General features: G+C 42.4%; 1 protein-coding gene across 2 annotated transcripts in view; it reads left to right on the plus strand.

The window, feature by feature from the left end:
* The window catches only part of LOC307164685 (interferon-induced GTP-binding protein Mx), a 35,108-nt gene that overhangs the window by 5,991 nt on the left and 1,383 nt on the right, over positions 1 to 27,734 (plus strand). Inside the window, exons 5-12 of one of the 2 annotated variants that reach the window (XM_079881729.1) lie at positions 1,028 to 1,166; positions 1,271 to 1,469; positions 3,953 to 4,031; positions 4,178 to 4,300; positions 4,578 to 4,725; positions 11,029 to 11,187; positions 11,396 to 11,679; positions 12,073 to 13,185. In XM_079881729.1, coding sequence (XP_079737855.1) covers positions 1,028 to 1,166; positions 1,271 to 1,469; positions 3,953 to 4,031; positions 4,178 to 4,300; positions 4,578 to 4,725; positions 11,029 to 11,187; positions 11,396 to 11,679; positions 12,073 to 12,306 — 1,365 coding nt within the window. In that variant the 3' untranslated portion in view covers positions 12,307 to 13,185. Of the gene's footprint in view, positions 1 to 1,027; positions 1,167 to 1,270; positions 1,470 to 3,952; positions 4,032 to 4,177; positions 4,301 to 4,577; positions 4,726 to 11,028; positions 11,188 to 11,395; positions 11,680 to 12,072; positions 13,186 to 27,734 lie in introns of those variants that run through there. The other variant, XM_079881728.1, reaches the window with a different exon arrangement.

Here is a 27,734-nt window from a genome sequence, read left to right on the forward strand (position 1 = left end):
AGCCATCTTGAAGGACATCTAAATTCTCTAATTGCACCGCGAGGAGTCGAGGATCGAGGAGTCAGGAGGCTTCCTGAGGAGTCGTGAGCGAGGATACACAGGTGTATCCTATACGGAAGAGTTTTATCGACTAAAACGTGACGCACGTATAAATTTTCCTCCCCCTTCACATCGGTCACAATAATTTTGATTTATACTTTACTTTTGCAGTTTATATAAACCACACATCTCACATATTTCAACAGGGTATCTTTCTTTATTATTATTTATTATGCATTTCTTAAATAAACAAATTTCAACAACATAAGGGCAGATCCTCTGAGCGCTGCTGATGACGCGATGAAGTGACGCTCGAGTGATCAAGGATTCCAATGTATAAAAAAAGCTTTCATTCGATCCCTCCGTCCTCGCATCTTTTCCTTGCAGCCTTCCCTCGCATCCTACAGGGGGTGGAGCTGAGACGCGAGGAAAGGAAGCGAGGAGAGGAAACGAGGATACACAAATAAGAATTGAGAAGCACCCAAAGGCTGCGTCCCAGTCCACTTACTTGCAACTTCCCTAAGCACTTCCCCTCGGGGGAATCCCTGCCGCCATTTTGAAGTGTGTTCCACTTCGCGAAGTGGACGAGGGAAGTTTATATGGACAGACCCTCGTTCCCTCGATTTTGACCGAGGGAAGTCTACTTTATATGTACACTTCAGGCACCTATATGATGGCACCTATGTGATTTTTTGTTGTTGTTGACAATTCTCTCTTGCGGGAATGAACAAATCACAGATTCTTGATTTTATTGCATTTTTCAAAATGTCCCAACTTTTCTTGATTTGGGGTTAGTCAAAAAGTCTCATGCCACTGAGATGAAGGGAACAATGAAACATCAAAAGGGTCTGAACGGACCCCAAACACCATATAAGTGTCAACAAATCTTCAGTTTATAAAAAAAGCTTGAGTATCAGATAACATTATGTATTCTAGATGCATTGATTCTTGCAGCACTGCATTCCCTAATTTTGGTTTTCTATAACAGATAAAAGATCTAATTGAAAAGTTCATTAAAAGACAAGAAACCATCAGCTTGGTTGTGGTGCCTGCAAACATTGACATCGCCACCACTGAGGCACTGCAGATGGCATCCAAAGTAGATTCAACCGGACAAAGGACCCTGGGTACAAATAGGCTACTCACTGAATATGTGAAGTATTGTCTGTATAGTTTATCTTGTTTTATGAAGTATTAAAAATAATAAAAATCTTTCTCTTTGCATTTTCAGGGATTCTGACTAAACCGGACTTAGTTGACAAAGGCATGGAGGAGACGGTGATCAGAACAGTCAATAATCAAGTGATACCACTGAAGAAGGGCTACATGATCGTAAAGTGCAGAGGCCAGCAAGACATCAATGAGAAGCTTGGTCTGGTCAAAGCGCTGGAAAAAGAAAGACTTTTTTTTTATGAACATGCTCATTTCAGGTAAGAAAAGAATATCTAACACAAACCATATATGTAAGAAAAACTGTAGAGTGAAAAAAAATAAAGCCAAGAAGTTTGTGAGAGATATAAGAGCAATATTACACGAGTAGCAGTGCGATATGGCTGTGTGAACAACGGAGTGTCTTTAAAAACCCTCTTTTGTGCAGAACTACTTCCTTCCGCCATGGATTCAAATCTCAAGTTGACAGTTTAACAGTTGAGCCCAAGCCTCCGATACTAATTCTAAAAATGTAGAACTTGTAACAAAGGAACGAGGTGGCTACCCCACCCCCTCAGTATAAGAAGAGCAACATAACGTCATAACGACATTCAAAACAACCACACCTCTTCCTCGCTTCACACAGCAAGGAGGGTGATCTGGTGAGACACCTCACTTAATGCTATCAGAGAACCAGGGTTATGCAAGTAACCTATTGTTCTCATTCAAGCATATGTTTCGGTGTCTCACTATGGGATATCCTAACTCTCGTATTGCCAGATAGCCTGTCTCGAAGTCTCCTGCCAACCACAAGTACCGCCTCCAGGGCTGGACAAGTCATGAGTCATGACTCAAACTCCTGCGCTTATTACTGCATGTGCTAAAGTTTGAGCTGTAACATCCAGTTTATAAAACCTTGCAAATGTATGCGGCGAGGACCAACTCGCCGCTTCGCAAATATCCATATTGTGACTCCTTTAAAGAGAGCCCACGAAGTTGACATTCCCCTTGTTGAGTGTGCACGTAAACCAGCTGGGGGCACATGACCCTTACTGGAAAATGCCAACAAAATTGTCTCCACTATCCAGTGCGACTGACGCTGCTTAGTAATCGGCTTCCCCGTACGTGGTTTCACCAATGCAGGATTAGGCTTCAGAACTACCCCTGCATCCTCGGGCATGAACTGTGTACATGCTGGATGCACCGAAAGTGCATGAATCTCACTTACGCGCTTCGCCAAAGTCAAGGTTAACAGCGCCGTCTTAAGCGACAATATTTTGAAATCAATCTTGTCCAGTGGCTCAAATGGGGACATTGAGAGAGCATCAAGTACAAGTTCTAAATCCCATGAAGGGGAAAGCGGTTTTGAAAATTCCCTTGGCAATTCCCTTCATGAACCTGCATACTAAAGGATGCTCAAAACCTATGTGACAAGCAGATATAGCAGCCAAATACACTTTTATGGGTTGAAAATGCTTTCCCTTGGTCTATCAAATCCTGTAGAAATTATAGAACTACTGCCACTGAACACTGAAAGGGAATCTCATGCTTAGCCGCGCACCAGAGCTCAAACACGCTCCATTTGCATTCATAAAGAGACCTCATCGACAAAGCTCTAGCATTCTGTATGGTTCTGATAACGCTGTCAGACAGACCGGTTGTATTCAAATTGAACCACTCACTGGCCAGGCCCATAGTGCCAAGTGTTCTGGTTGAGGATGAAAGATCTCCCCCCCTGCCTGTGACAGTAGATCTCTGCATAACAGGAGAGACCACGGGTCGTTAGAGCCCTGCACGGGCCAAAAAATCCGTCCTAACCCGGCCCCAGCCCGACAACGTCTGCAATTTTTCAGCCCGAACCCAACCTGACCCGAGACTAACATCAATATCACTTTAAGCTCTCTCTGACGCGCACTCTCTGATGCGCGCTGTCTATGCTACACGCACACACACACACACACGCTACTAAGAGGTAAACTTTTATTATAGGCCTCAAACATAACTACCACCACCGGAATACGCGGAAGGGGTGGATCCCATAGTGAGACACCGAAACGTATGCTTGAAAGAGAACAACTTCCTTTTTCTGACTCACTCATAAAGACAGTTTTTGCCGCCATCTAAAGGCATAATAATTTAAGTTTCACTCAAGTCCATATCAGGATCCTTTCTCAATACCAAATACGGCATACTTAAATAAAATATTATTTAATGAACAACAATATTTAAATTAACAACAATCGCCATTATAAAAGACAATAGGGAATAAACAAGCAAACGTACAAGCAGCACTCTAGTACAGGATTTAAGTGAAATAACCTATGAAACTTAATTTTCCCCTTAACCAAAATCGATTTGCTCTGGAACAAGTAATAGATTAATAAAACCAAGGATTGCCCATTTGATATACCCCAAATGAATTATATCTCATGTTTAACCACTATCTACATAAGAACCAGTGGCAAATTCCCGAAGGACTGGCCGATATGACGCTGTGCAATGAGCACATGAGCGCTGAACGGCCGGCCCACTGAAACACCCTTGTTGAGGTGCATCCTCAGAGTTGGACTTTTGTTTTGCAGTTTACAGTGTTTAGGGCACTTGACAATAGACTGCACTGAAATGTGTGTCAGGTATCAGGGACATTTGTGTGGCATTTTAAAAATGACCTTTTTTTTGTTAATATTTACAATATTAAATTATGCAAAATTCTCCAGTTGTCTTAAATTCTTTGTTACTATTGAAGTGATTTTTTTCCCTTCAGGCCTCTTCTTGAGGAAGGAAAAGCTACCGTACCCCTTCTTGCAGAAAGACTTACAAAAGAATTGGTTGAACACATTTATGTGCGTAAGCAAAGTTACATTACATACCTAGTTTATTAGAGTTTGCCTTAAAGAAACAAAAGACTGAAGTAAATTAAAGTCAGAATAGGGTCAGATTTTTTTTGCATTCTAATGTCTCCATTTCCATCTTATTTCTTCACTTTTAGAAAACGCTGCCACAGTTGCAGAAACAACTTGAGAGGAAATTAGAGAAGACGAATGAGGATCTTAGAGCAATGGGAGATGGAGTTCCAACTGATGAACAAGAGAAGAGCAATTTTCTGATTACGGTAAAAAAAAAAAAAAAAAAGAAAACCCACTACTGGACATATCTGGTGGTGAATGCCACAGAACGTCCTCAACTTTATTATTTCCCGTTAATGTACACTCACCGGCACCATCCAGCTAGACTTCTGAGTTTTCTATGAAGTTTCATTATATTTGTCCTAAATTATTGTTAATTACCTAACCCTATGCTGGAAGCATTAATTGTATATGTTCCACCCCAGCAATGTTTTTACTTGGATTTAATTTTTAAACATTTTATTTTATTTTTGTGCTCTTCAGAAAATTCGCCAGTTCAATGATGCCCTTGAAGGAGTAAAGAGGGCAGAAGAAGATCTAAAAAACTCAGACTCAGACATGAGGGTCTTCACCAAAATCAGGGAGGATTTTGGAAAATGGAAACTCGTCCTGACTGCCAAATCCATTAAGAGTGAGTTTATAATAGAATTGTTGCATTAGCATTATAGCATTACCCTGATTAAAATGATCCTGCATCCAGTGATGGACTGCTCTCTTGTGGGATGCAACCACAAGTAGTGACATTTTATGCAAACTTTTGTTTCTGGGATGAAGTTGTATTACTGATGGTTGCTTTGTGCAATTCAGCCTGTTCTATGATTATTTTATCAGAATTTTTTAACATAAATCAAAACTCCAATGAACTATACAAACAGATGCCATGAGAACTGATTACATTGAAATACATGTAATTGGGTAAGTCAAAATAAGCATGCTTAGGAAAACAGGGCTTTAATTTATCTAACAACATTTCAGCGATTTTTGCCCAGCTCTGAATAGTCTTGTCCTTTGCACTTTTAAAAGTAATGTGTTACAATATTACATTATTCCCTAAAAAGTAACTAATTGCACCACTTGGTTCCCTTTCAGTCGGTCACGTTCGACGCCACTCTCGCTAGAGAGGCCAATCTACTTCGAGTGTAACTAAACAAGCCAATGCTCATTGGTATGCGTTGTTTGCATCAGCTGCTCCGCCTCACAACGCAGGTATATAATGAATAGCAGGTGCATCGCATTTTTAGCTTTTCGCTTCAGAGCTGAGTGGTTCATGTCTTCTGCTCTCTAGAAAGCGTGTGTTTCTACAAACAAGTCAGCTCTTCTGGAAGAAGTTCTTCGCTTCGTTGGTGTTACGGCATTGCAGTGGGGTCAAGTTCTCTCATGGAAAAAAAAAAAGGCTGTTCTAACAGCTGGTAACGGTGCACTGGTTGAGAGCGCTAAAAAGGCTGTTATCACAGCTGGTAAGAGAGATTCCTATTTGTCGGTCACCGATGTGGCGTCTCCGTTCCCTCCTTCATGGAACGAGGGTTATGTAACCGAGACGTTACTTTTTATGGAAAGTAATGTTACATTACTCTTTCTAACCTGGACTTGGTTTACTTACTAAACTGAAATGAATAAGCAATGAATGAAATTCACACCAGCACAGTAGAGGGCACTGCTCAAACAAACCTTTCAGCTGTGCTGAAACACAACGCCTCTGCACTTACTCCCAATTTCTCTCAACATGGGAACAGGAGAGGTGTCAGCAGAGAATGTCTAATAGGAAGAGAATTGGCACTCTCTGGTTACTTCTGGTTTCTGGACTGGCTGCAGTAACACGTCTCTGTCCATGCGGGGGCGCTCACAGGCAAGTGCAGAATGAATGGAGGTCTATGGAGCTATACCCATCAAAATCCACTTTTCTCAGGATATAATTTTTTGTCTAGTAATTTGAATATTGTATTTGAAAGGAAATGCAAAGAAATTACACATTGCTGGGTGTTGGATTTTTTAGAGTCACTTATTTGCTTTAAAAAGTATTTTAAAGTGTCAATGACGTCATACACATCGTACGACCAGAGATACTGCTTTACGGCAATCCTTCAGTCGCTTTGGTGCTTTCGCGCTCTGCACTTCCTTTTCTCTCGAGGCATCGACAACACAGCTGACACAGGTAAATACACGTGCTAGACGAGTTTTTGTTTTGTTTGTTTCTGGTCCCGCTTCGGATGCCACGATGCCATCAAGCGGTATCTCTGGTCGTAATCAGTCCTTCACTGACCAATCAGAGTTCATTAGCAGAATGCTAGCGTGTTATGGGCAACAACAACTCAACCTGTAAGGAATCGAAAGGACATAAGTACTCGTTCATTCAACTTTCGACCTATAACCCATGTTGAACTTGCAAAACCTACAATCAAATCTGAGATTTCTCAACGACAATCGGGTGAAAGAGACAAATTTAGCCGTCTAGCCGGTGAACGTGATTTCACCAATAGCCGGTGAACGTGATTTCACCAAGTACCACCTGTTCCTGGATCAACATCTTTGTTGATCCTGGAACAACTTTCCAATCAACCAATCAGATTTGAGGGACAAGTTTACAGTTTATGTCAAGTTTAGGCTTAAAACCAGGGTGAGGTGCTTCAACATCAGTGTTATTCACTTATCATTTCCCTCTGATTTTAGGGAAAAGTTTGGGTAGGGTTAGGTTTAGGGGTAGGGATAGGGTTAGGACTAAATTTTGGGGCAGGAATGTTATTCCAGGATCAACAAAATATGTTGATCCAGGAACATGTCTTACTTGGCAAAATCACGGTGACCCCGTCTAGCTCCATAGACTCCCATTCATTTTGCACTCATGGGCGATCGCCCCCAGTGGAACTCTGGTGGAACTACAACCAAAATTCGGTACAATAGGACTTAATAGGGAGTGGGCAGGCTCTCCGTAGACGGGCTCTGGTGTCAGTCAATAAATGGGAAAAGTAACTTGCGTTACTTATTTGAAAAAGTGACTCAGATATTTTGTTGTAAATTTAAAAGTAATGTTTTAATGCTGTAGATTTAGGTAGGGTAGATTCTGGGTCTTAGCGCTAGTTTATGAAAAACATTTTGTAAGCTTTCTATCCTAATCGCTGAACACATCAGACACACTTTTAGCAGAATTGTAATGTCCTTGCGTTATTCAGTCTGAAGGTGGCACTCTAATGATGATTGACATACTTTAGTATAGGTAACACGACAAACGCGTAAAACAGCTTTTCCCAAGTGGCGAGAGCAGGGGTGCCATGTAAAAACTCCTTCAAAAATTTGGTTATGTCCGTGCTGTCAACGTTAAAGGTGCATTAAGCAACTGTTCATGTTAAAAATACCCGTTTTCTAACCCATACATGCTTAAACAATTGCCTGATGGGCTGAATGAGCCCTTCTCTGATCACTGAGATTGTCTCTATAATCCTGCAAAAACTCAGAGACTTGCTTAATGCACCTTTAATGCATGCGAATAATGTTTTTCAGTTTAATGCGTTAAAAATATTTAACGCAATTAATGCAGCATACATTTTTTCTGTCATCCTTTGGCTAGCGTTACATTATAATCACGTTCTTCTTCATGCAAATGCTTTTAAACCATTCAAGCGCTAAAAAAGAGAATGCGCTGCCTGTGAACGTGCTGCTTAATAATAACAACACACAATTATACCAAAATGTCCGTTTTGTTGAGTGTCCTCATAAGAGCAGTCTTAAATGAGTTAAATAAAGTCTTAAATGAACTTAAAGAGTTGTGAGAAAATGGGAAGAGATCTGGGTCATGTGCAGCAGTGTATGGAAAGCCATGTGCGCCAAAAACACGTGAATTTTAATGTCAACGCGTATTTAACACGTATTTAACGCGTTCTTTACGCGTGAAATACGCTTTAAATACGTGTTGTTTGCACATCAGCGCGTTAAATACGCATATTCAATGCATATTTAAGACGTGAAATACACATTAAATACATACTAAAATACGCTTGAAATAAACGTTAAAGTCCACATGAAATCAAAATTGACCATACTTACTTTGTTTGCCTAAATTGATCGTTTTGTGGTGAACAATTCATCCATGCAAGTCAATCCACACAAAAAAAATGTTTGGCTTCGTAATCTTTAATCAAAATCTGAAAATGCCCCTCCCCTCTGCATTGGAGGACCTTCCCTGATGACGCACACTTGACGGCTTGGTTTGGGAAACGCTTAACCACTCCCCTCAAACCGTTAGTCTGTTATGAGCAGAGATGGAGAGGAGGAGCGCTAGAGTAAAACCCTGCCCTCTGTTCAATATTCCGTTTCACTGGGAAATACGTCACAACACTGGAGAAAAGTCGTTTGCAACTTCCGGTTCACGCGGACTTTAAAAATCAGTTTGAACGGGTCCGTGTCATTGGCTGCTGAAGACTTGGGTCTAACCATTTCTGTGAGCTTAGGGGGTTATACCGTATAGGCTACCACCATTTAACATGCAATTGATCAGCTTATTCAGCCTATTTATTTAGTCTTTTTTGTCTTTTTTTTGTATAACCTATAGAAATAATATATTTAAATTGCAGTTTTATGAAAATTGATAAAAATATAATTTCCTTGTTTTCTCCACTCATGCCTTTTTGTTAATAAACATATTAGTGGACATTCTAGCTTTAACATCAAAGCATTAACATTTGTGTGGGAAATCAGTTACAGTGGAGGTTAGCAATCAATTCAGGTTTAAGATACAGACCATTGTAATCAATATCTGTCTTTGGAAAACAACGTGAGCTTTTGTTGTGCTTACATTTACAGCTAGGTGGCGCTTATTGAAACCTTTTTGTTCAGAGATTGGGCACTCATCAGACAAGCAGTAATTAGGTACACATGTGATATTATTTAAATATGGTATTTAAGACTTTATCCCCTGGTTTCACAGACAGGGCTTAAGACTAGTCCTAGACTAAAATGTAAGTCTGAGCTGTTTCCACTGAAATAAACTTGCACTGACTGATCTTAAAAATATATCAGTGCCTTTTTAGTTTTAAGATGCACATCGGTAATGTTTTTTTCTAAGCATGTTTAGAAAAATTACTTAAATGTCCTAATTGATCTATGGTCTAATCCTGGCTTAGTCTAAGCCCTGTCTGTGAAACCGGGCCTAAATATAAGTATTTAAGACTTTCAGGATTAGAATGAGAGCTTGTGCTCAGGTCAGGGTATAAGAATTTGATTTGGCTTTCCTGACAGCAGAAGTATTCTACTGTACTAAAGTCCTAGGCCACCCTGATGGTATTAAAGCAATTTATCTGTAAAAATTATGAGGCAATTTGTTAAAGCACTTTACAACATTTTAGTAAACATATAAACATAAAAATACCAAGTAGCGCTTGTTTTTTTTTTTTTTTGAACCACACACAAAAAAATTAACACATTTGAGAATTTGGATGAGTGAAATTCACGTTTTTTATTGCCGGAGTATCCGAAACTCGTGTAAAGCAAAAACTGACCCGCCAGCAATAATATCTGGCCCGCACCTGCAGCCAGATTATTTTGATAGCGGCTGGTTCTGAAATAGATCTGTCACTCACGACAGCAACAGTTACTCACAATCACTTCGTCTTTAGTGATTTTGCCTTCAAAATAAAAGTACAAGAATGTTTTTGCAGAAATGTTTTATTTTTAGATGAATTGAGAGCTTTTAATTTGAAAAGTTCAGAAGACATTCAAAAGAGTCTGTGGATCAAGAGTCAAGACACACCGGTTTCGACCCCCTGCCAAATTATTACCCCCCTTGTTGAAGTCAGTACCTGATTGCTTAATCCTAACCCCACCCCTAATCCTAACCCTACCAATGCTAGGGGGGTAATAATTTGGCGGAGGTCGAAATTCGCCACAACACCTGTTTTGCCTTCACAAAACTAGGTAGGATGAACTCATTGTTGTCTTGACATTCTTCTTTGTATGCCCTATTTTCAGTGTCATCTTTCCTCTTTAGACTCTTTGATAGTGCCATTTTTCTCTCACCAGCTATCTTAAATGTTAACATCACTCTGCACATGACATAATAGCGTACCTCCAGCACGCATTTAAAAAAATGCAGTTTAGTACGTGAGGATGCCAAGGAATAATTCTGTTCATCCATTAATTTCTTAAATTATCCTTTGACTATGTTCTGGGCCGCCAAATTTTTTTTTTTGGCCCGATGCCAAACTTACAGGCAGCAGCTCATTTGCATTTAAATATGTACACACACATATGTGACACAAAAACGTGTTTTTTGCTCACACCCAAAAAGGGGCAATTTTGACAAGCTATAATAAATTATCTGGGGGGTATTTTGAGCTGAAATTTCACAGACACATTCTGGGGACATCTTGTGAAACCGGCGGGGCATAATATAAAATAGAAGTAGATCGAGTAGATCAAATAAAAAGGGAGTTCATATTGACTGCTTGTATGCATTGATGAAAATTTAGGCATGTGCAGTAATATTGAAAAGTGAGGATACGACACTTCGTGATATCGTATAGAATCGTTGACATGATATTCGTAATCGAATTGAATCGTGAGATCAGTGACGATTCACACCCCTAACAAATATGTAAACCGCTTAAATATGGGGATCAAGGAAGGTAAGCTGTTTGATTCCTATCTAGCTGCATCATCAAGGGGCATTAATGCTGATGGATTCCCAAAAGTGTACCAAATATGAGATTTAAACATTCAGGACCGGAAACTGAAATATTTGAAACAGAGCAAAATATCATAAGCATAAAGAGATTTTATGTGAGGTATTTACACAGATGTATAGCTGATGACTGACCTACTGCTTGTTGTAACTGCTTACTTATGCAAGCATACTAAAAGCATGATTTATAACTAATGTTGTAAGTTGCAAGTTCAAAACGCCAATGGTTGTATTCAAACAATTTTTTCTGTATTTTCTCTCTAGCGGAGGAAACCATCAGAGATGAGGTAGAAGAGTATATTAGGACTTGTAGAGGAAAGGAGCTTCCTGGATTTTTGAACTACAGAACTTTTGAGAACATTGTCAAGAAACACATTGAGGAGCTGGAGGAACCTGCTTTAAAGCTGCTCAAAGATGTCGCAGGTAAATAGCACCATAATGTTTGATGGTTTACTGTGCCCTCAATTTAAATTGTTCCCCTAAATTTTATGTGATTTGTTACTACTGTAGAAACAACGTTCTTTCAAAAAGATTGAGAGAATCATACAAATGCATAAAATCAGTGGCAATTATGCATACATGATCTTACCTCTGATAAACTCCTCTGCTTTCTCATCTCTTTTATTTACAGACATTGTTCACTCTTGTGTGGACCACATTGTTAACTCTCATTTCAACGCCTTCTCTCACCTGTTGAGGGCTGCTAAAGATCCAATTGAAGATATTTTCGATGAGCAGTTTCAGAAAGCTGTGGAGAAAATACATTATCAATTTAAGATTGAGAAGATTGTCTACTGCCAAGACAGTCTCTACAGTGACCAGCTAAGCAATGTAAAGAAAAAACCCATAGGCCTAAATTGGCTGTGCAATGCAGATTTACGCGAGATGGTATACCATCTCAGCTCCTATTTCAAGGTTTGTATACCTAATAAGTAATCTTTGTTCTTTAAAAGGGTGAAGTGTGTAGTCTGTGTACCACAAAAGGCATCTATAACAAAACTGCAAAATATAACGATTGTTTCTAAATTCTAAATACTCCAACCACTCATTCCTCTGCAAACTAGTCAATTTCCTTCTAAACAGCTACCACAGCTTGAACTGTTTACATTTAACTGATCCTTACATTAAACGTGGGATAGAAGAAAAAAAATAACAGAAAAAATAAACATCTTAAAATGAATAAAGAATTTTAGTTAACCTTTTACATAATCAATGGCATTATGAGAGGCAAAGTCTTATGACAAATATTGATTTGTGCTAGTTATATTTTGTGTTTACATTTAATTTGAACTTTGTTTGTATTTGTAGATTACTTCTGAACGTCTGGCTAATCAAGTTCCACTGATAGTTCAGTATCAAATGCTGGACAACTACATCTCTCAGCTTCAGAATGCAATGCTTGCCATAATTGGACGGAATAATCCAGGAATGCTGATCCAAGAAGATTCTGCTGTTGCACGTAAAAGGAAACATCTGAAAGAGCGACTGGAGCGCCTGAAGAGTGCAGGCAAAATCCTGTCGAAGTTTGTGCATACTACATAATTATGGGTAGCAGCACTGTCACCTCACAGCAAGAAGCTTCTTGGTTGAAATCCTGGCTGAATCAGGAGGCTTTTCTGTGTGGAGTTTGCACATTCTCCCCATGTTGGTGCATATTTTTTTCTGGATGCTCTGGTTTCCCCTAAAATCTAAAGCCATGCAGGTCAGGCCAATTGGAGACAGTATATTGCCCGCAAGTGTGAATGTGTGAGTGTGCGTGTGTGTGTGTTTGCTCTGTGTCTGTAATGGACTGGCCATCTTGATCTGCTGTTTCCCTACCTTCGGCCTTAGGACAAGTGATTTGGAAAATGGATAGATGCAAATTAAAATGTTGGTGGAAAATAAAAAGCAAAAAATAAAATAAATGGTGCTGGAAAATCCCTATTATAGTGGATATACATACATGGAAAACTTGCTCCTATAACGATTCCTGACTGTTCATTTATTTTAAAGTTGGCATAAATTAATTGAAAGAATTTTCGTAATACTTTTCTTATTGTATGTTTCTGGTCTTATTTTGAATGATTAATACTGTTTGTGAATATTTTGTTTTTATTTTATTGCAAATTTTTGACCTTGTAATTTAATTAAAATATCAGAATTTTCACATGAATATGGTGTTGCATTAATAACGTGAATAATTTGTCATAATTTTACTGCACTCATGATGCTGTTCTATGATGATTGGAAATTAAAGACATCTCTGTCCCTACAGAAAAGATCAAATTTGTTTAATTTAGATTGAAATTTCCTTTGATAATTGTGGTGTGTTTTCATTTGAGACATTTATATCTGAATAGGTCCCAGAATCCCCATGATGACCCAAAAGAGGACAATCATTTGGACAATGGATGTTCTTTTTACTGTCTTGAATGGTTCCTTAAAATAATAATAATAAACTAAATAAAATAAACATTTCTCAGTCTAATAATCTTTCCATTTCCAAATGATGCAAAGATATATTTTTGACATTTGACATGATTTTATGGTTTACATGGACTTTTTCCCCCCTCTAGTATACCTAACAGTTGGTGTGCCTAATGTTGCCCCAATAAGCAGAAATAGAAGGGGAAAAAAAAATAACCTATTTTATATTTTGTCCTATGATAATTACAGGAAAAGCCCTGCCTGAAAAGCATAGGGTGTCTTGGGCTGTTACTACTAGGGTGGCATATTGTACCTCTATGTACTGTACAGAGAGAAGAGGAGCCGCCAAGCCGTGCCAATGCATTAACTTCCGTATTCTGTTGATATCTAAAAGTGTTTTATGTTTCTAATTCTCACTAACATTCGAATATTTATAATTTAATAAAACGCCAGTAATAAAAATAACTAGCTAAGTTAGCTGATTAGCCTACCTTAAAAGCCCTAGTGAAAAAAGTATACTTTATTTATTGTATTTGAAATATATTCCTTTTTCAATAGTAGGCTACATATAACAAAAAACTGTACTATCTTTAAATATATTAAAAGTATATTAGCATCATGCTTTTACCTATTTTCACAATACAACTTTTAACACACTTTAAATAATTGTACTTTAGTATATTTTAGAAAAATGCTCTTCTGGCTGGACTTCCATCATGTGAAACTAAACCTCTACAAAAGATCCAGAATGCTGCAGCTCGTCTTGTCGTCAACGAGCCCAAAAGGGCCCACGTCACTCCTCTGTTCATCTTTTTGCACTGGCTACCACTCGTTGCTCGCATCAAGTTCAAGGCATGGACGCTTGCTTACAGATCTATCTTCCTCCTACTTTCACTCGCTCCTACGAGTCTACATCCCTACCAGAAGCCTACGATCGGTCAATGAGCTACGGCTCGTGGCTCGTATTTTTCTTCCACCAGTGAATTCCCGCGTCGGCCAGGAGATGGCGCACGCAGATGATTCAATCATCCATCCATTTTCCAAACCGCGCCGGTTCAGCGAAACATAGGCCTACAGGTAAATTACTTTTTAATTGATTATTAAATTGTTTATTTAATGTCTATGCATGCTAGTTTCCATGGCAGAGTCAAATGATTATTATTAAACAGCAAGCACAAACTATGCATGCACAAGCGGTAGCCCTTCCTGCGCACTCAGTGTCCGCATTCGCTCACTCGATTTCATCCACTAATGTAAGGAATGGTGAATGTGGGTTAGGGGGCGATTTCGAACACATCATTTCAAGGTGATGATACCACTGATCTATATAGAATGTCATTATATAGTAAGATCAGTGGATGATACACAGGGCAACTCTTTGAGCAATGTTGCTAGGCAATGTTGCTAGGCAATGTGGCAACCAGATGAGACACAGGGCCCACGACCGATCTAAATTATCCAGATATAAATTTATTGCCCATTTTCAATGGGAAAGTGCCCAAGCAACAATCGCTCGGCTGGATTGCCCAGCAACATTGCTCAAAAAGTTGCCCTGTGTACTATCACCTTCAGAGTCTGTTCCTCACAGTCACATGCATCCGCTTTAAATTCAATATGGCGTCTAACCTGACTACGGTCAATGACTAGTCTGTACCATAGACTGTAAAAAATAGGGTCTGTACATACAGTGTGAATAATATAATGGATATAGGTAGATAATGTTCAGCTCTAATCAGTGTTCGAATTATACCGTGAGCTTCGAGGGGTACCGCTATTTCAACTGGTGACGTCACTTTTTTGCCCATTTTATAGGCTTACACAGAAGAACCACTAATCTATATCAGAGTTTTTCCTGGCTCAAAATGAGGCGGAGGTGGTAAAATCGTAACTCTAGGGTGGTCCGGGGGCATGCCCCCCCGGAGAAAATTTTGTACATTTTAAAGTTAAATTCATTAATCTGGTGCACTTTGAGTCACTCGAATCTGTTGTTAAAAATAAATAATAATCCACCCGCCAACCGCCTATATACTTTGATTTAGATATCTGCATCTGATCATCACATTACAATTATTCAATTAAGCATGATAATATGGTAACATATCACACTGAAGTAGGCTGATTTAAAATTAACATTTATTTAAAATAAAAGTTCTTCTTTTGGCAAAATTACATTTGCTTTTTAGCCTAAACAGAGGCTTTACTCCCTTTAAACTTAAATTGTCAATGTTTCATTTTTGAAAACACTTATCGGAATAATTTTTTGTACCTTTATAAAGGGCATTTTTCCCCTAATTTTATTTAATGCATGCTCTAAATTTCATTTGAAATTCTTACATTTTATCAATAGCCTACATTCAATTAAAATGATAAGACACTAGGCTGTTACCAATCAAATTAAATAATTTACATTGAAAAAATATAACTGTATTAAATGAGATTATGAGATTGTTTTGAATATTTTTTGAATATACAAATAAGGAATGTTGAAAAGAATGATACTTTATTAAACTAAACCGCCAGTAGGAGGCGGCAGGCGACCGTCTTAATGAGCGAGTCATTGAGTCATTAATTTAAACGATTCGTTCAAACGGCTGATTTATTCAGAATGAGGCAGTTTAATAATGGGTAATTGAATCTTTGACTCGAGCGATTAGTTCAAAACGCTGAATCATTCAGTAATGAATCATGGATGCGTGTTGCTGTGAGATGCGCTATGGTTCTGTTGTTTGGAACTATTTTCCCTGCTGAAACAGAACAAAAACAGTCATTGCGTCTAAAAATGTAAGTAGCCCAATTATTTGTTTATTGAACTGTTATGAAATCAATATCTCGGTTTCAATCGTGATAGCATTCAGGAAAACAGCATTCTGGTCGTGTGTAGCCTATATAACGTTATTGTTTCTTAACTATAATTAATATGTTATAAATAACTGCGCGAACCTCAACAGCGCAACTTTGTTACCGTCTGTACATTAGATAAGTTACCATGATGGGAGTTCCGTGTCTTTATTACACTCAACACATTATAATGATTTATCTGTCATCCACCCTCCATTGAATGGAATGTTGTTATTACTTGGCCCGCTCGACTGGCGGATTATGATCTGTGCAGCACTATCGACAAACTATCGAGTAGCCTACGTACGTTTTGACAGCTAGTGAAGTGATATAAAAAAACGTACTCGGTTACTAATGTAACCTCGGTTCTCTCTAGAAGAGGGAACGAGTATTGCGTAAGGTTAGCTTACGCATCGGGAAAGTCTTCTTTCTTCGAGATCTGAAGCCAAAAAATTATCCTTAATTTTGTATACATTGTCAACGCAGTGCAGCAGCCGACAGACCTAGGCAGGCTGTATAAGCGTGCTCATTGGCTGCTCGGCGGCAACTGCTTAAGCCTATCGGTGAGCGCTCTGAACGCGGCAACCAATGAGGGCGCTTCGCGCCCTCCGCACCCTTCTAACCGTCAGAATGGGTGTGGCCAGCGTGTATATATTCAGCGCTCATAGGCTAAAATTCTGGTTTTCGCAGTCTGAAGCGCAAAAGCTCGTGGCGCGACACGGCAGGTTACGCAATACTCGTTCCCTCTTCTAGAGAGAACCGAGGTTACATTAGTAACCGAGTACGTTCTCTTACGAGAGGTCTCTCGTATTGCGTAAGGTTAGCTTACGCATCGGGAACCCTTTGTCAACGCCGTGTGCGCCGAGCATCCAGCCCATGAATCCCAGGGAAACCGGGGAAAACACTCTGCTGGGAAATGTGGCCGGTCGGAGAGACGGGCCAGCGCAGTACAGGCACTTCATGCAGCATATGAAATAGAGCGGCGCGGCCGGTCTATAAACATATAACAGTACAAACAGTAGGGCCGGCAGAGCGAGCCCATACAGTACATAAGCACTCATAAGGGTAGGAGAAAAACGACATAGTCGGTCTCACATGAAGGGAAAAATTCCCGCGCGACAGAGAATAATACGGGCGGCCAGCAGCGCGGGCCAGCACCGACAACAGCGCGTAACGGGAAATAGGAAACAGAGCGGATCAGCCGGTCTGAGTCAAACACTTCACCCTGAGTATAGTACCAGAATAGCGCCAGCATATGAACGTAGTCTGCACACGAGAAATGGGCAGAGCATACATGTCACTTATGCTGACAGTATTTTTGCCTGTAGGGCAGGAACTTCCAGGTTATAAAACCTCACGAATGTTGATGGGGAGGCCCAGCCCGCCATACAAATACCGTGATTAGAAATTCCGCTGGACCAGGCCCACGACGAGGCCATGCCTCTAGTGGAGTGGGCTCTGATGCCCAGAGGGCACTGCAGGTGTCTGGAGGCATAAGCTGCTGCTATCGCGTCCACTATCCACCTGGACAAGCTCTGTTTCGAGGCGGCAAGACCCTTGGTGCGTCCGCCGAAGGAAACAAAGAGCTGCTCTGAACGCCTGAAAGCGGCGGAGCGCGTGATGTAAACTCTCAGCGCCCGGAGGGCATAGGAGGTTATCACTGTCCCCACTATCGGATGCTGGCAGAGCCGAGAGGGACATAACTTGTGCCCTAAACGGGGTTCCAATCGCTTTGGGGATGTAACCGTGTCTCGGTCTGAGAATGACTTTCGAGTCATTCGGCCCGAACTCAAGACATGCAGGGCTAACAGATAGCGCGTGCAAATCACCCACTCGTTTGACTGAAGACAGAGCTATCAGAAAAACGGTTTTAAGCGACAGATACTTTAGATCCGCGGATTCAAGCGGTTCAAAGGGAAAAGCCTCTAGGGCCGCTAGGACCAAGGACAGATCCCACGAGGGAACCGAGGGGGGCCGCGGGGGATTCATCCGTCTAGCTCCTCTGAGGAAGCGGATAATGAGCTCATTCCTTCCCATTGCCCGGCCGCGCGTCGTCTCAGCGAACGCTGCAATAGCGGCCACATATACTTTGAGCGTGGAAGGGGATCTGCCCTTTTCCAACAGCTCTTGTAAGAAGGAGAGCACCCGCGGGACCCCGCATGCGCGCGGATCCAAGTTTTTAGTAGCGCACCATTTAGAAAACACCGACCATTTAGACGCGTAGAGCCGTCTCGTGGAGGGGGCTCTCGACTGTGTGATCGTGTTCACGACCCCTTCTGACAGGTCAACGGGTATCCGTTGATCACCCATGCATGCAGCGACCAGCGCTCTGGATGGGGATGCCAGATCGATCCACCGGCTTGGGAGAGGAGATCCTTTCTCACCGGGATCGGCCATGGGGGTGAGTGCGACAGCCTCACTAGCTCTGGGTACCAAGTTTGGTTTTCCCATCGCGGGGCTATAAGCAGCACTGAGTGGTGCGTTTCTCTGATCCTCGAAATGACCTGTGGCAACAGGGAGATCGGAGGAAAAGCATACAGCGGGAGGCTGGGCCATGTCTGGGACAGCGCATCCTCGCTCTTCGAATAAAACTTCGGGCATTGAGCATTGTCTTTCGACGCAAAGAGGTCGATTTCCGCTCTGCCGAATAGGCGCCAGAGAAACTGGACTGTCTGGGGGTGCAGAGACCATTCTCCCGGGAGAATGTTGTCCCTGGACAGTCTGTCTGGACCGACATTCAGGTGGCCCGGCACGTGCGCGGCTCTCAGCGAGCGCAGCGAGCAGTAAGCCCACACGAGAAGGCGTTCTGTCAGCCTGCACAGATTCCTGGATCTGACACCGCCCTGTCGGTTCACATAGGATACCACGGACGTGTTGTCCGAGCGGACTAGCACATGGTGATCCCGTATGAATGGGAGGAAGCGCCTGAGCGCGTTCTCGACCGCTATCATCTCCAAACAGTTTATGTGGAGGCATTTTTCCCGGTCTGACCACAGGCCAAAAGCCGGTTTGCCCTCGAACAGAGCGCCCCAGCCTGAGGTGGAAGCGTCCGTCGAGATAACTTTGCGGTGTGAGATAGCTCCCATTGTCACTCCCCGCTGGTACCAGTCGGCCGCTAACCAGGGCTTCAGAGCTGAAACGCAGCTCTGAGTCACTCTGATGCGGATACCGCCGGAAGCCCATGCTCTGTGAGGCACTCGGGCATTCAGCCAGCGTTGTAGCGGGCGCATTCGTAAAAGACCCAGCCGAAGCACTGCTGCGGCTGAGGCCATACAACCTAGTAACCTCTGAAATGTTTTGAGAGGTACGGTGCTGCCCGGCCGGAGGGACGCGGCCAGGCGTCGAATGCAGCGCGCGCGCTGTGTCGACAGGCGGGTCGTGTACTGATATACCTGACCGTCGAAGGCGAATCTCAAGAATGGCCTGTGACGGGGTATTATCAGGATCTGAAAAGCACGCGTCTTTTAGATCGAGAGATCATATAAACCAGTCCCTCGGGCGAATTTGCGCGAGAATTTGTCTGGTTGTGAGCATTTTGAACGGTCTTCTCATAAGAGCCTTGTTCAAACGTCTCAGATCCAAAATTGGTCTGAGAGCTCCGTCCTTCTTGGGAACGAGGAAATAACGGCTGTAAAAGCCCGACTCGCTCATGGAAGGGGAAACCGGTTCTATAGCCCTTTTGCACAGAAGTGTAGCTATTTCTGCTCGAAGTAGATGTGCTACTTCCCCATTCACTCTGGTCTCGATACGCGCTTGAAAGCGCGGAGGGCGGCGAGCGAACTGCAGAGTATAGCCCTGTTTTACTGTGCTTAGCACCCGTTCTGATGCGCCTGGAATAGTTTCCCACGCTTTTGCGTGTGCAGCCAGGGGCAGAATGGCCTCCGGGCTCCGATCGCCGCGCATCGCGGGCTCGAGAGCTCGAAACGGAGGGGCGGGCGCGGCGCGCGCGCTCTTGGTGCTTAGATACGGCGGATCGCACGCAGCGATAGCTGGCCGTTTTACACACAGTGTCCCGGTGGCTTTAGACGGGGAACATAAAGTGTGAGGCGCGACGCGCGATGGCGGCGTCGGGGGCGAAAATGTTCGTTAGTATGTGTGAGCGCTCGAGGGCGGGCACAGGACTTACATTCAGGGGCGGGCGCGGCGCGCGCGCTCTTGGTGGTTAGATACGGCGGATCGCACGTAGCGATAGCTGGCCGTTTTACACACAGTGTCCCGGTGGCTTTGGACGGGGAACATATAGTGTGAGGCGCGACGCGCGATGTCGGCGTCGGGGCGAAAATGTAGTTAGTATGTGTGAGCGCTCGAGGGCGGGCACAGGACTTACATTTAAAACATGACCGGTCGTGCGAGGCCGTGTGACAGAGCGGGCAGTGAGTAGGTGTGGGCACGGAGAAGTGGACACGTGACCTACTTTTAACACTAAAGCGGCTTTTGCCTGCTTCATGAGAGTGGGCTCTGTGAGAGACACGGGATGTATAGTGCTTGTGTACAGGGGTGAGCACAGAACGTGGGCACATTCACTGTACTAGAAACACATACGGCGTCAGCCGTGCAACCAGACATGTGCTCTTTTGAAATTTTTCTGGGTTGCCGTGAGAACGGCGGATGCGCGCAGGCGAGCGGGTAGATACCGGCTCGTTGACTGCGGGGTAAACAGCTGCAGTAGCCGTGGCAACGGGGACTGACAGAGCGTTAAGCTTCGACGGTGGTCCAGCCGCAGGGCTGCGGGATTTAACCGTCTTTTCTTCTCTCGTGTTTAGACGCTCAAAAATACTCGAGCACCCTGAGAAGGTGTGGTGCGAGAGGCGGGTTCGCTTTCTGTGAGTAAGAAAGACTGGCCGCGAGCTCGGAGAAGCAAGCAGCATAAATTATCTTCCCCGAGAGCTGGGATCGAACGCGGATCTCTCGCATGAAAGCGTATGATTCTGCCACTGAGCCACAGGGGAAAACACATAAGCTTTCAGTTAGCGCGAGAATATAAAAAGCGACCTCATGTGTCGCGTCGGCGTTTGTTTGCAGGCGTGCGTGTGTTTAAAACAGGCTCGTTTACTGCAATAGTAATATTTCCAGTCGCCTGAACTTAAGAGGGGACTGAGAAATGTGTGAGGATTGGCGGTTGTCCAGCCGTAGCGAGACTAACACACTCTCTTCTCTTTTCGCCGGCGAGTGAGGCGCGCACGCTGAACGCTGCTCGTGACCGTCCGCTTTGTCATCCCTTGAACGGCGCAATCTGCGCGGCCCAACGAGGGAGAGAGCGGGCTTGTTTTCTGTATGTAAGAAAAACTGGCCGCGAGCTCGGAGAAGCGAACAGCATAAACTTTAACTGCCGCGAGAGCGGGGATCGAACCCCGGTCTCTAGCTTGACAGTCTAGGATTCCGCCACTGAGCCACAGGGGAGAATACATTAGTACTCGGTTAGCGTCATCATGTCTTGTGACGGCGTTTGCTTGCAGGCGAGCGTGTATTTATAACAGGCTCGTATACTGCAATAGTAACAATTCCAGTCGCCTGAACTTAAGAGGGGACTGAGAAATGTGTGAGAATGGAGGTTATAGTCCAGGCCACGGCGGGACGAAAACACTCTGTTCCCCTTTCACCGGTGAGTGACGCGCGAGGACGGAGTAGCTTTCTTGTAACGTAAAGAGAGCTCCAAGACCGTCCGCTCCTGCCATCCCTTGTGAGCGGCGCAGTTTGCGCGGCTCGAACAGAGGGAGAGGAAACTCGCTCCGAGACCGTCCGCTCCTGCCATCCCTCGTGAGCGGCTCAGTTTGCGCGGCTCGAACAGAGGGAGAGGAAACTCGCTCCGAGACCGTCCGCTTCTGCCATCCCTTGTGAGCGGCGTAGTTGCACGGCTCGAACAGAGGGAGAGTACGGGTATCTATCACATTCGCCTCATCTCCTGACGCGGCGGCGGCGCGGGCAGAGCCGGCGGTTGAGCGGCCGGGAGGGAGAGGGCGAGAGAGAGCTCGAAGGAGAGGTTCCGGCGAGCTCCTCAGTCACAACAGTCTCCGGTGGTCGCTGCGAGCGGCGCTTCTTATTGCGCGGCCCGGCAGGGACAGGCGGAGCGACAGCTTGGTCGAAAGCTTCAAGTCGAGCCCGCAGGGTCGACATTGAAAGCTCTTCGCACTCGGAGAGTGCGGTGGCGGCGTGCCCGCGGCCCAGGCGGAGAGCGCAGAGAGGTGGCGGTCTCCGTTGCTGAGCGGGGCGCGGCACGAGCCGCAAAAACGAGGCGTTTTTACAAAAACGCCTCGTGCTCTTTTAGAGTACACACAGAAACAGTAATAATGTAAAGGATATGTCGCCGGATAGCGTAGCAGGCACGGATGGCTGAAGGCGGCGAAGACGGCCGGCTTCCTCAGGCGCTGTCCTAAGCTTGCTGGTCGCTGGTTTCAACGGCGGCGGCTCTCAAGATCGAAGAGCGTCGCTGAAGACAAGAAAATCAGAATTTTAGCCTATGAGCGCTGAATATATACACGCTGGCCACACCCATTCTGACGGTTAGAAGGGTGCGGAGGGCGCGAAGCGCCCTCATTGGTTGCCGCGTTCAGAGCGCTCACCGATAGGCTTAAGCAGTTGCCGCCGAGCAGCCAATGAGCACGCTTATACAGCCTGCCTAGGTCTGTCGGCTGCTGCACTGCGTTGACAATGTATACAAAATTAAGGATAATTTTTTGGCTTCAGATCTCGAAGAAAGAAGACTTTCCCGATGCGTAAGCTAACCTTACGCAATACGAGAGACCTCTCGTAAGAGAACTATGGTAAAGAACAGAGGCTGAACGTACCAGAAAAATGGTACAGCCCGATGGGGGGTAGGGTTTGAAATCGTATTTAAATACATAGCCTACTATTTTGGATAGGCTAACATTATATATTTTTTATTTTTTTAAATCAGTACCCCCCAACTATTATTTTCCTCCCTTTTGGGAGGTACCAAGTCTCATCTAGGGGGGTCGGACCCCCCCAATACCCCCCGTAATTCGAACTATGGCTCTAATAATGCACTTTACATACGCATGAACACATCAGCCCGGACCGCTGAATAAGTGGACCGGAGCGACAGAGATATAAAAGAGTTATATAGGGATCCACCCCGGGTTTTTTTTTTTACATCCGATTTCCCGCCTGTTGATGAGACAAACTCCATTCCGAGCGAAATTGGAGACACTTTTCCTCGACATTCGACCGTCTATGCATTCGACAAAGAGTTGTTTTTTGTTGAATGCACAACAAAACGTAAATATTAAAAAATTCTCCACGTTGTGAAGTTTTACTAAAACTGTAGTAAAACGTATTTCACAGCAGAGCCGTTGATGAATCCAGTGCAACCTACTGCGTTTTTGTTTTCTCTTTGTTCAGTGGTATGGAAAAGCTATAAAGTCATGGAAAGTTTTAACTGTTTGAAAACAGTTCTAAAACTGATAGTGTCAACAATGCATTCGACTCTAGGTTATTAAAAGAGTTATTCGCACAACAACAACGCCCTAACAACGTGCTTTATCCATATTTACTCTATAAACAACTTTTGAATAAAACGTTGACCACATAATAAGAACTCTGGCTGAACTACTGTCTGTTTTTTTCTTTGCAGACATGTCTCCAGGCAAGCGAGGAAATAAGATTAATGGTCTTAGCCAGCACTATGAAGAGAAGGTCCGCCCATGCATTGACCTAGTGGACTCTCTCAGGTCATTAGGTGTTGAAAAGGACCTGAACCTGCCAGCTATTGCTGTCATAGGTGATCAGAGCTCAGGAAAGAGTTCTGTGTTGGAAGCCCTGTCTGGAGTGGCGTTGCCTAGGGGAACAGGTAATATGATTACAATACTATCTATCGTTCATCTGTCTGAATCCTAGATCTGAATTTATTTACTGTATTATACTGTATTCCTTAAGTGTTTGAATTACTTTACTCTTGTTTGTAATTAGAACATTTCAATTGTAAGGAAGTCTATTCAAATAAGAAACTGACTATCTAGTATTTAAAACACAGGTATTGTGACACGCTGTCCTCTGGTACTGAAACTGAAGAAAATTACGAAGGACAACAACTGGCATGGATTGCTGTCATATAAGGATCAAATAAAGCAACTGAAGGACCCTGCTGAAATAGAGAATGCTGTCTTAAATGGTCTGTATACTTAGCCTACACATTTAAGTGTACAGATACAGTTTATTGAGTCTTTAAAATGGTTGAATTAATTGTGTTGTCGTCTGTGGGATGTTTGTGGCATGGTATTGTTTTATAGCTCAAACAGTATTGGCTGGAAAGGGAGAAGGGATCAGTCATGAGATGATCACTCTGGAGATCCAGTCCAGTGATGTCCCTGATCTCACTCTCATTGATCTGCCAGGCATTGCTAGAGTTGCCACTGGCAACCAGCCAAAAGACATCGAGAAACAAGTAAGAGACTATTTGTACGGTATATGTAAGTGTTTCGAAATGTTTACAGCGTTCCAATATTTTGGATAACAGCTCCTTTACACATCGTTTCTTAAACCTTTAAACATAAATGCTGGAGCAGGTGGTTATTATGGTTATAGGAATTTCAAATAAAATTACAGGTTGGACTGTGCCATTTATAATGAACGTGTGTCAAAATACAAACCAAAAACGTATATTTTTTTAATTCAGGAATAAAGTCTATCCCTTCAAAATTACTTATGTTGTTTTTCTGTAACAGATAAAAGATGTCATTGAAAAGTTCATTAAAAGACAAGAAACCATCAGCTTGGTTGTGGTGCCTGCAAACATTGACATCGCCACCACTGAGGCACTGCAGATGGCATCCAAAGTAGATTCAACCGGACAAAGGACCCTGGGTACGTAACATTTCACTGAATAAGTGAAGTATTGTCAAATACATTGTTCCTGTTTTCTTGATAGTAAAATAAAACACTGATAAGAGTGTATAGACAAATATTCATATCTGCAGGTATTCTGACTAAACCGGACTTAGTGGACAAAGGCATGGAGGAGACGGTGGTCAGAACAGTCAATAATCAAGTGATACAACTGAAGAAGGGCTACATGATCGTAAAGTGCAGAGGCCAGCAAGACATCAATGAGAAGCTTGATCTGGTCAAAGCGCTGGAAAAAGAAAGACTTTTTTTTGATGAACATGCTCATTTCAGGCAAGTCTTTTCTCTCACAATTGAAGCATGAGCCATTTCATGTCTGTGGAAGAAAAACAATGGTGTGATTTATATGCAGGCAAGATGTTTGTGAAATATAACCTATTATATATAATGTTCATGACATTCATCTCACGTTATATTTTAGTAATATTTTTCTGTATGTGTTGTTGCTGTTGTTTCACAACAACAACACTGTTTATATATTTATACATGTTTCACATAACCCACTCATAAAAAGTTTGCAAAATGCTGTAGTTATGCTGCAGTCCTCAACTTCCTTGTCATTATTTTAAATTAATTCTTTCCCTTCAGGTCTCTTCTTGAGGAAGGAAAAGCTACAGTACCCCTTCTTGCAGAAAGACTCACAAAAGAATTGGTTGAACACATTACTGTGCGTATGCAGAGAAAGGCTGCTCGATTATGGCAAAAATCATAATCACGATTATTTTGATCAATATTGAAATCACCATTATTTATCATAATTAGGATAGGGTTATATGGCCAAAATCCTATGTGAATCTCTTCTTTTTTTTCACAAGGAAATTATTTTGCTATGATATCAAAAGTTTAGATCCCACTGAAATGTCACAATTCTATATATCAATATCGATACCAAAGCGGAAACTAATACTAGACTAATGTAAGTTAAAAAAAGTCCTCAAATAATTATTGAAGACAGTGAGACAGCCATTAATACAATTAAAATAGATTCAAATTACAAATAGGACAAATATAATATATACGAAATGAAATAATGCTTTAAAGGGGGGGTGAATTGCTGTTTCATGCATACTGAGTTTTTTACACTGTTAAAGAGTTGGATTCCCATGCTAAACATGGACAAAGTTTCAAAAGTTAAGTTGTACGTTTGAAGGAGTATTTTTGTTCCAAAAATACTCCTTCCGGTTTGTCACAAGTTTCGGAAAGTTTTTTTCGAGTATGGCTCTGTCTTACGTAAGATAGAGCGGAATTTCCTTATATGGGTCCTAAGGGCACTTCTCCGCGGCCACGCGCGCACTCGCAGACCAGAGAGAGAAGAGAGCGAAAGCAGTACGTTACCTCAAAGCGCTATGCTCGGCTTTTAGGGAAGTCAATGTCACCAAAGAAGTGGGTTTTTGGTTGGCAGGGCAAGACAACCCTGCACAGATTCCCAAAGAACCCAGCGTTAAGGGAATAGTGGATGGAGTTTGTTTTTTCGAAGCATCAACGGAGGTTGTGCACGACTCTTTGTTCCCTGCATTTCGACGATGATTGTTTTATAAACAAAGCCCAGATCGACTTATTTGCAGATCGTCTAATGCTTAAGGATCGAGCAGTCACGGTGAGTAAACTACTTCAAATGTCTCTCTGTGTTGTTGTTAGATCAGTTAGCACATAGCACACCGCCCACACGGCCCGCCCCCAGCCGCTCGGTTTTTTCCGGAAAGACTCGGTACAGCCAATCTTTCACCTCTAAATATAATAAAACTAAAGACGTTTTGGAGATATGAAGGATGCAATACTACTCTATAGGTACTCAAGATTAACAGGAGATTGAGTGAAAATGAGCATTTCACCCCCCCTTTAAGTTTTAAATTTAAGTCTATCTAACAGTTTAATATTTAGCTAATAAATTAAAACTAAAATTTGATTAATCACTCAGCCCTAACAAAGAGTTACAGCAGAGACATTGACAGAAAAGAGTAAATGACTTAAAGTATAGAAGACTAAAATCAGAATAGGAAACAGAAAGCCTTTTGCTTTCTAATTTCTAATATTTCTTTACCTTTAGAAAACGCTGCCACAGTTGCAGAAACAACTTGAGATGAAATTAGAGAAGACGACTGCGGATCTTAGAGCACTGGGAGATGGAGTTCCAACTGATGAACACGAGAGGAGCAATTTTCTGATTATGGTAAAAATCTTAACAGAATAACTGTACATGTTGCACCCCACATGTTTTTATGTGGCCTTTTTTAAATCTCATAACCTGATGAGATTTGCACTCTGCAGAAAATTCGCCAGTTCAGTGATGCCCTTGAAGGAGTAAAAAGGGCAGAAGAAGATCTAAGCTCAGACATGAGGGTCTTCACCAAAATCAGGAAGGAGTTTGGAAGATGGAAACGCGTTCTGGATGACAAAACCATAAAGAGTGTGTTTATAAATAATATTTTGTTTACATTGTAGCATACATTTAAATGATCAGTGACAGTAATGTTGCTTTGTGCAGTTTATATTGCTTTAATATTATTATCTTTATTTTGCACTTTCTCTGATAAAATAATGTATTTTTTAAATCTTTATTTTACAGAAAGTTTAAATCTAGCACACTACAGGTAGTTTATAATGAGTTAGTGCTAGACATTTCCATTTTTAATAAATCAGTAAACGTTTGACCATGACATAAATGAGAGGGAAGATTGTATTCTTGAATGGAACTCTGTTCTACAATAATCTCATTACAGGAAAGCAGTTCACCCAGTTAAGACTCCTTGTGTCTTTACACTACCAAGCCACTGTAGCCTTTAAAGGACAATCAGTGACAGTGTGTCTTGTTGTCTCTCGACAATTAATGTCAATCAGCCATCAAGCTTGTGAGATTATTTCTTGAG

The sequence above is a fragment of the Squalius cephalus genome (assembly GCF_949319135.1).
Source record: "Squalius cephalus genome assembly, chromosome: 9".
NCBI classification, from domain to species: Eukaryota; Metazoa; Chordata; class Actinopteri; order Cypriniformes; family Leuciscidae; genus Squalius; species Squalius cephalus.